General features: G+C 34.4%; 2 protein-coding genes across 2 annotated transcripts; both read right to left on the reverse strand.

The window, feature by feature from the left end:
- Positions 1 to 814: 814 nt before the first annotated feature.
- On the reverse strand, positions 815 to 3956 carry LOC115702953 (CBS domain-containing protein CBSX1, chloroplastic). Its single transcript, XM_030630431.2, has 8 exons — positions 3518 to 3956; positions 3354 to 3441; positions 3200 to 3264; positions 2782 to 2830; positions 2555 to 2610; positions 1626 to 1741; positions 1313 to 1370; positions 815 to 1203 (listed from the first exon to the last, which is right to left on the reverse strand). The coding sequence occupies exons 1-8, from the start codon at positions 3731 to 3733 to the stop codon at positions 1129 to 1131; spliced, it is 723 nt and encodes a 240-aa protein (XP_030486291.2). The 5' UTR covers positions 3734 to 3956; the 3' UTR covers positions 815 to 1128.
- Positions 3957 to 4657: 701 nt separating this feature from the next.
- LOC133032088 (uncharacterized) lies at positions 4658 to 6832 on the reverse strand. The gene is made up of 7 exons (XM_061105918.1): positions 6732 to 6832; positions 6531 to 6585; positions 6081 to 6411; positions 5790 to 5988; positions 5539 to 5672; positions 5005 to 5451; positions 4658 to 4947 (listed from the first exon to the last, which is right to left on the reverse strand). The coding sequence occupies exons 1-7, from the start codon at positions 6830 to 6832 to the stop codon at positions 4658 to 4660; spliced, it is 1557 nt and encodes a 518-aa protein (XP_060961901.1).
- Positions 6833 to 9038: the final 2206 nt, after the last annotated feature.

The following is a 9038-nucleotide window of genomic DNA, read 5'->3' on the forward strand; positions in this document are numbered from 1 at the left end:
ACAAATTTTCGCCAGGAGCTTTTTTATTTTTACACTTCAAAATAGTTTTTTTTTTCATTCTTACGAAATTCTACATAGAAATCCCTATTGCAACTAGCGCTGCAACCTAAATTGCAACCACTTTAGAAACCCAAACCGTAAATTTGAAAAAAAAAAAAAAAGTTAAAAAATTAGTATATAAGGTAATTCTCCCAAAATATATTTGAGCTAACCAATAATTATGTCATATAAGAAGTCTGCGGTATATTTAGCATTAAAAGAGAGTAAACAGTAGGGGTGTTCATCAAACCGCTCAAACCGCCCGCACCGCACCACACTGCAAAAAAAATGCGGTTTGAAATTTTTTGTGGTGCGGTCGCGGTTTGAATTTTTCCTAAACCGCGCGGTGCGGTTTGCAGTTTGCGGTTTTGAATTGTTAATATGCAGTTCAAACCGCACCGCACCGCACATTATAAAAATACCAATTTTTATATTTATTTAGGTCCAATATATGAATGTTCAACTCAAAGTCCACTAATTATTATATTGTTGACATTTAATTTTTTTTTTCATATTTGTATTCAAGCCTTATGGTATTTTGACAAGTTTTACTCAATGTTTGTTGTATTTGTAATAATTTAATTAATTAGTGATAGTCCAAACCGCATAAACCACAAAAACCGCACCGCACCGCACTATTTTTTGCGGTGCGGTTTTTGCGGGTTTTTAGTTTCGCGGTGCGGGTGCGGTTTGGGAAATTGAAAAAACTGCATGTGCGGGTTGGTTTAGAAAAATGGTCAAAAACCGCACCACCCGCACCGCGAACACCCCGTAGTAAACAGTTCAATCACGAATAACTTATTATTAGTTCAAAATTTTTGCAAATGATTGCTCTACACAGAAGCCAATGGTAATAAATGTTGCTAAAATATACAAGCCTAACTATAACCAATAGCTACATGAGCAAACTTGAAATAGAGCTGAGCAGAGAACTATAACATAAATAGAAACAAAGTCAAATACCCGTTTAAGAAAATAATTATCTTCATAATAAATAAATATGAATGGCATCCGAGCGACCTCTCAGTGTGACTATGTACGTACGTATGAATAGGAGCTATAATTCCAAGCTCATTCTCATTTTCAGAACTATGCTCGTTTTTTGTTACCACGCTTTATCTGGAGAGCAGCTCTAACAACACCTCCCCTTGTAATGATTCCAACCTTTTGAAATTTAAGATGAAATCAGAAACCAAATCAGAGATGATAATTGGTCATTGCAATGCTTCCAACAATTACAGATATGATAGTAAGAAGAAAAAGATACACTTACCAGCCGGCCATCACCATCTACAACGGGCAATCGACGATATTTTGTTTCGAGTAGCAACCTGAGAAATGAAACAAACAAAATGATTTGAATGACTTATTGTCAAAGATAAGATGAACTTTCATTCACATGATCTGAATAGAAAGTCATTGGTGGTAACTGTTGTTGAAAAGCTAGAAAGAATGTTAGACATTAACAAATAACTTCTAAACAAAAGCACAACATAGACACAAAAACAAAAGGCTAGAACTTAGAAAGTAGGAAATCAATAAAGACTTCTCAAATCTACTAAATAGTTAATAAGGAAAACCATTACCTTGCAGCATCTTCAAGGTTGGTCGTTTCGTGAACAACGAGTGGAGCAGAAGTCATCAAGTCACCAACAACTTTCCCATTAGTCTTGCTAAGCAGCCCTTGTAGCTCCTTGAACGTCTGCCAAATGATCCAGAATTAGAATGTGATGACTCGACAAGACTTAACATATTGTTATCCTTTTCCTAACTTAAGCATCTATCTAGTTAAGATTTTTGGTCATTTTACAGTTTGATAAAAGGTATTGTTCATCCTTGAAATGGAAATCGTTATATGCCTAATTGTAAGTCCTCGACTTAATCAGTCATAGGATAGGGCAAGTTTTGGTATTATGAAGAAAAAACGAGTAATGATGTGTTCACAGACAAACTTGATACATATTTAGCAAAACAAATTCAACCAAATATATTCATTTAAGATATATGCACATATTATTACTCAATTTATATATATAAAAACATTAAAGACAGAAGGAAATTTTCAAATAATTGGAAACTTGAACTGCCTTGGACCGACAGTTTTTGTCAACAAATTATTTAGTAAAAGCATGTTTGGTACGCGGCATTATATTGCATTGTACTGTATGGTATTTTATTAATTAAATTGTATTATTTGGCATACTTTTATATAATAATATACACTACTATAATTTGGCATACCAAAGTGTTTTTCAGCTTAATCAAATTGGCCCTTACAATCTCATCTTATCATATGCTATGCCAAGAAAGTAAACTCAATCAATCCTCATGATGTTATCTCTGTGACTGATATACTTCAACTGCTTGAAAATTTCATTTTATTTTAAGTTTTGGTGGGTGGTTTTGAAAAGCAACCTCATATGGTTTCTTAATAACTTATTTCCTTGCAAAATTGAAAAATTGAAGTGCCGGTTATAAAATGAATGTAAACAGTGAAAAGGAGCAGCTAACTTACTTTCCAAGAACTATCAACATTGGGGAACAGCGAATTCGTGTCACAATTACAACCACCTAAATAAAAAGTATAAGAAAATAAAATCACAATGAGTTTCATAACTGAGAACATAGCTCCACACAACATAAAAAGAGCATATATAGAGTAGCAACATGGATATGGAATCAACTCGAACCATGCTATTATAACACATTAAAGAGCTTCCCGATTATTATTTTCTTCATTACCTGATATGGAATCTAGTGCTAATAAGTCATAATCCGAAACAACACCGACCTGAATTTAAAACAAAGCCACAATTTAATGCACTCATTCAAGCAAATGAAGAAATACACAAATAAAAATTGACTGTATTATCTAATAATAAATACGAGTAGATTGTTATCATATCAATCAGCCCAGATCAAACAATGGCTGAATAGTCAAATTTGAGCATGTGAGTCATAAATATAACCCATTCTAGATCTCTCCACCATTTTCTAAAACTACTAATGATTCACAAGAATGTAATGGAACCATAAAGTCAAGCACTTCTTTTTCCAACTCTGTTTCTAGACCATTGGTATTATGTGGAGCATATTACAGCAATAAAAAATAATTTGAAAAATAATCTCTCCCAATTATTTGAAATTAAGTAAAAGTTACCAGTTTCCAATCATCGTCAATAACAGGAAATCCAGTAATCCTCTTCTGCACAAGCATTTCTAGAGCTGTGATCACATAACTTAGTCAGATCTTTTGAAAATACCAAAAAGAAAAGACATCAAACTCACTTAATTACAGTATTTCCATTTGTTACCTTCATCAACAGTTGTCGTTGGCTTGACCACCAATAAATTCTCCTTTCGAGTCATAAAATCACCAACAGTATACACCTTACTCATTGACTAAATCCAAAAAAAAAAACTAATCAAAAAAAGAAAACTACGAAAACAATTAAAGGTGAAGAAGGCGAGGACATACCGGGGAAGAATTGACGGCATGAGCACCGAAGGAAACAGCCATCGGCGGGAGAAAAGGACGATGTGAGGCATTGAAACGACGTCGTGTGACTGTGAAGAGATTAGTTTTGAAAGGTGAAGGTAACAATGGTTGAGATTGAGAATGAGAGTGAAGAAGAAGCGGAGTGTGGTTAGTGAGAAAGTAGATGGCGTTGGAGTTGGAAGCCATAACCTCCATAATATCAATGGTATTATTATTATTATTTTAATAGATCAAAGACGAAATCAGTGTCTGTGATCTGAGACTCTGTTTATATTATTAAAATAAAGAGAGAGAAAGAGAATATATATTAAGAATGAATCTGTGGAAGAATATATTGAATTAATAATTAATAAATAATATATAAATAGAAACAGAGGGAAGAACGTGAAAGTGTTACTTTTATTGTTTTTTAATTGATGAGTTGGCTAATTGGGTAACTTGGGTTACTTGAACTCCGCAACTGTAGGAGGTGAGGAGAGAGAAAGAAAGAGAGAAACGCAATTGGGTTTGTTGTTTGTTGGTGGTGTGGTGGACTGGACTTTTTCAATATTCCTCACGCGCCGCTTCAAACTTCTTGCTTTACAATTTTATATTGCTTTTTCTTTCTTTATGCAAATTCCATGTAATTCCCTAATTTAATTTCTTCTTAAAATGAATTCCAAATTCTAGAAGGAATTTAATTTTGTTATAAATTTTGGCTCGTACTAATGGTTGTGTACATTAGTCGATTTAGTCAGTTTTTTTGAAAGAAAATGGTTCGTGCATGGATAAAAGTTAGACATCACAGTTATTACACAAAATGTTTACTGAGATAAAGGATACGAATAAGCAGTCATACTGATTGTGGGTAAAGGCCCAATTTGCTATATTATGGACAACAAAATTACATGATCGACCCATAAAATAAGGAGAAAGACTATTACAAAATAAAGAGTAATTCTCAACTTCCCATCGAGTCTCCTTCCCATTGAAAGAATTTATCACTGCCCTTGAGTCGCTCTCCACAATAATGAACATGCATCCTTTTTCTTTAGCCTTGTCTAGGGCCAAACAACACGCAGTCACCTCTCCACAAACGGCATCAGAAAAGTCCAACTTTGTCTTGCTTACCCAAGCCACCTAGCCTTCATGGTTTCTAACTACTACCGCAATACTCATGCTTTTCAAACCCGCTTTTACATCACATTTCAGGTTAATACAATCATGAGGGGGAGGACGACAGGCTTCCACCAAAATTGGAGTAGGAGTAGGAAGGAGGGAAGCTCTATAATCTGCAAAAGAGTGATGAATATAGTCGATACAGCGCTTTACATTATCTAGATTATTATTGTGTACCTTATCATTGTGGACCCTCCAAATAGTATCAACAACAATCGAAGCATACAAAAAGACCTCATCCGCATTTACTCCTTTAGAATTTAGATTTCAGATAAATTTGACACTGTCCCACGTGCGGATACATGTACCTGAAACAGGGAAAATACCCCACAGCAAGGATCGCCACAGATGGAAAGCCAAATCACACTTGAGGAACAAATATTCTATAGATTCTTCCTCAACCCAACAAATAGGGTAACTCACATCATCAATATAAAACTTTTTGTGAATAACAGATTGAATTGGGAGGGCATTAATGCTCCACCAAAGGACCTTATGGCGTTCCATAATTTTACTATTCCAGAGCTTATTCCAAAACGACGGAGCAACTTCACACTGAGGGGCCCTATGCAAAGCTTGCAAAAGATAGACCGATTTGCAAGAGAAACGCCCACTACTCTCTTTAGTCCAGACCCATTTATCCTCTCCATGACCAGCAGGTCTTCCGCTTTTCAAGATGGTAGAGATGGTATCTTTTTCAAATAGGCAGTTCAACTTTTGGGTGTCCCAATCCCCATCTTCTACTAATAGTTCAGCTACTTTAGTAAAACCAAAAGTTGAGGATCCATTAGATTTTGGGAGAAAATCCTTCCCATGGGCCACCCAAGGATCCTCTCAAATACTAGTATCTTCACCGTCTGACACCACTTCACAGGCACTTTTTCTTAAGATCACATTTTTCCAGAACCAAGAATCTAAATCCTTGTATCGGCACTTTAGGATTCCCTTCCCTTTCAAATACTTGGCTTCTAAAATCCTACAACAAAGAGACTGACTTCCTGTTAATAAATTCTAACCCCATTTAGCCAAGAAGGCTAGGTTCATCTCTCTAGTTTTCCAAAAGCCCAGACCTCCACGAGATTTGGGCAGATACAATTTATCCCAAGCTTTCAGGTGCAACCCATGATTGCCTTTCTCAAAACCCCACCAGAAGTCACGAACCATTTCATCAATTCTTGAGCCCAATCTATTTGATAGCTTTGTAGTTTGCATGGCATAAATGGACAGGGAGAGACCCATTGATTTGATAAGGGTGGCCCTCCCTACCTTTGAGAGAGATTTCGCTTTCCACCCTTGCAATTTAGAAGTGAGGTTATCATAAAATTGAAATCATCATCCTTTCGTTAAGATCTGAACAAAGGGAGACTCAAATATTTGATGTTACCTTCTGGTACTCCAATTCCCAACAATTCTCTAATCTCCTTTTTCCTCACCTCAGCAGTGTTCTTGCTAAAGAAAATAGAAGTTTTGAGTTTATTGACTTGTTGTCTAGACCAATCACAAAGCCTCTCAAGGCGTTGCCAGTAGCCTTTTGCTTCTTCCAAGATCGCCCTACCCACTAAGATTAAATCATCTGGGAAAAAAATGTGGGAGAGAATAGGACTTCTCCGACTCAGTCGGATGCCCTTGATATCACCATCCCCCATTGCCTCCTTTAAAGGCCCAGACAGAATTTCTACAGCCCAAATAAAAAGGTAAAGGGACAGGGGGTTTCCCTGACGAATACCACAAGACGGAGTGGGGGTGGAAATACACTAGTCAACCCACTTGCGAAAAATTGTCAAAGCCCCATAACAAGATAGCACGTGATCAATAAATTTCCAACTAAGCTTACGTAAGCTTTCACGAGATCAATCTTAATGGCGAAGAACCCCTCCTTACCCTTTTTCCTATTGAAAAAGTGGATAATTTCTTGAACAATCACATTATTATCTTGGATATTTCTACCAGGCACAAGGCAGCTTATGTTGGGCAGATGAGCCTTGGTAAGAAAGGTTGAACTCTGTAGGCAATGATCTTGGATATGACTTTGTACGTCACATTGCACAAGGATATAGGCATGTAATGTTGTGGTCTCTTAGGGTTTTGGATCTTAGGAATGAGAATGAGGTTCGTAGCATTAATAGCTTTGTGCATAGAGCCAGAGTTAAAAAAAATCAATAATTGCATCACAAATATTTTTTTTAAAAAAATGTTTACATTGATTAAGAAAGACATATTGTCTTTAGTACACTTGTTCTTTTATTAAAAAACTTTACCTTTGGATGAAAAGTAACTGTATAATTATTAGGTAGTGTAATTAGTAGTTACACAGTATAGTAATTACACTTTATTTTAAAATACAAGGTGTGATAGTGGGAATCTCGTGATCTATAAGGAAAAAAATTGAGTAAGTTGTACAATTCCACATCGTTTGGGAAGGTTAAGTGTGATGATTCTAAGATATGTAGGAATGGGACTACACAGTTAAAAAAGGCTTGAATTAATTAAATATTTGCAACCCAATATTTATATAGGGTTGGTAAAAATATACTAAACCGACCGATGTATACCCCTAATTTATTGTTCAAAGTCAAAGATACCCACCAACTTAATCTGAAAATGATATGCAGCAGAATGCCTCTGGTTTACATTTGAGCCTCATCACCCATATACTCATAAACCATCTTAATCATCTTATTTATTGTATACTTGCAAACCTTCCAATTTGATTATTCTCCCTCCTCATTTGCAATTTTTCTTTAGACCATTTGAATTATTTTCTATGAAAATCAGATTTGACTATTTGGATCATTTTGTATAGAAAGTAATCTCATAATCCTGCAACAACCCTCACACAATATCTAACATGATTCTTAGTTAAAATCGTTTGAGACATTTATCCCATCATGTCATTGCCTTAGCAATAAAATATATACCCTTCCATAAAAAAATATATACGTATACCTTTTTAAAATAAATAAATGAATAAAGTCATACGTGCACACAACTTACTGCAATTGATATTAAATTTCCCTTATTTAACCCAAATAAATTATAATTGTTCACTTGGGTCTTGAAATATCACCCATTATAAAATTTAGGATAAATTGAATTTTATTTTCTTAATATAAGACATTCGTGGCATGAGTTTCCCAATTTGTGTTAAATATGTCACTAACGGCTGAAGTCATTCATTAAAAATTCTCTCTCTTGTCCTTGTTTTGTCGAGGTCCACTTTAGTTGGAGCTTACTGGTTTTTCATATGTTTAAGGTCATTATGTGTCATTTTTGTTACATTTTGTTTATTTTTTAAACAATTTATTTAGACCACTCTCAATATTTTATAGGAGATTTATTTTGTATACTAGTTTTAATTTTTTTAAAAAAATTTACGGTTTAAGTTGCTACAGTAATTTTTATGTGAATTTTGATTGCGATTTAGGTTGTTCCGTTAATTGCTATATGTGTTGCTGTGTCAATTTCCGTAAAAATACAAATAAAAATTGCTTTAAAATGTAAAAATGAAAAAAAAAAAATCTATTTTATATCTAACTTATATATTACACCATATAATAATTTTTCTATTTTTATTCTCTATATTATTTAAATATTATATTTTTATTCATTTTCAATACTTCTCTCATTTTTAATAATATTTAAATTTCCTTGTTCAACAAATAATATCCACAGAATCAGTTTACCATTTGGGAATTTGGTTTACCGGTTTTAGCTGTTTTGGTTTTTCATGTTTTATCGATATAAGCTATCTATTGATAGAGACTTCTATTTTTAAATTTAAGTTCCCGAAAAGTGATTTAGCATATCATTTATCAGTTTTATGTATGTTGAGAATCATGGGATTCCATCTCAAAACCAATTGGCAATGAGTGGAGTAGCCCATTTTCTTATATATGGCTCAATACTTTTACATTTAATCCATGTGGGACAATGTTCTCCAATATCCCCTCAAGATTGTGGCTATTTTTGCTCACCAATCTTGAATCACCTTATCACAGGTCCTGCCATTTGCTCGCTTATTTTTTGTTCGGATTTCAGGCGTCTTTACACCATTTGGATCTCGTGCGGCTGGCTAACCATCTGGATAGGTGTGGATCGAAAGCCTGTTGCTAAATTTATAATCAATACGCAAGTATACGCAATCAAGTAGTAAACTCACACAGGTGAGGTCGAACCACAGGGAATTGGACTAATTACTACTAAATTATACTATTGATTCTATCTGGTAAAAGAATACTTTTTATGAATTAAATAAGACAATTCAGAAAATTAAAAATAACAAAGGAAGATTAATCAAGATAAGAAAATAGGGAGACGAATCCTGTTGTTAAGTTACCAATGT

The sequence above is a fragment of the Cannabis sativa genome, chromosome X, assembly GCF_029168945.1.
Source record: "Cannabis sativa cultivar Pink pepper isolate KNU-18-1 chromosome X, ASM2916894v1, whole genome shotgun sequence".
In the NCBI taxonomy this organism is placed as follows: Eukaryota; Viridiplantae; Streptophyta; class Magnoliopsida; order Rosales; family Cannabaceae; genus Cannabis; species Cannabis sativa.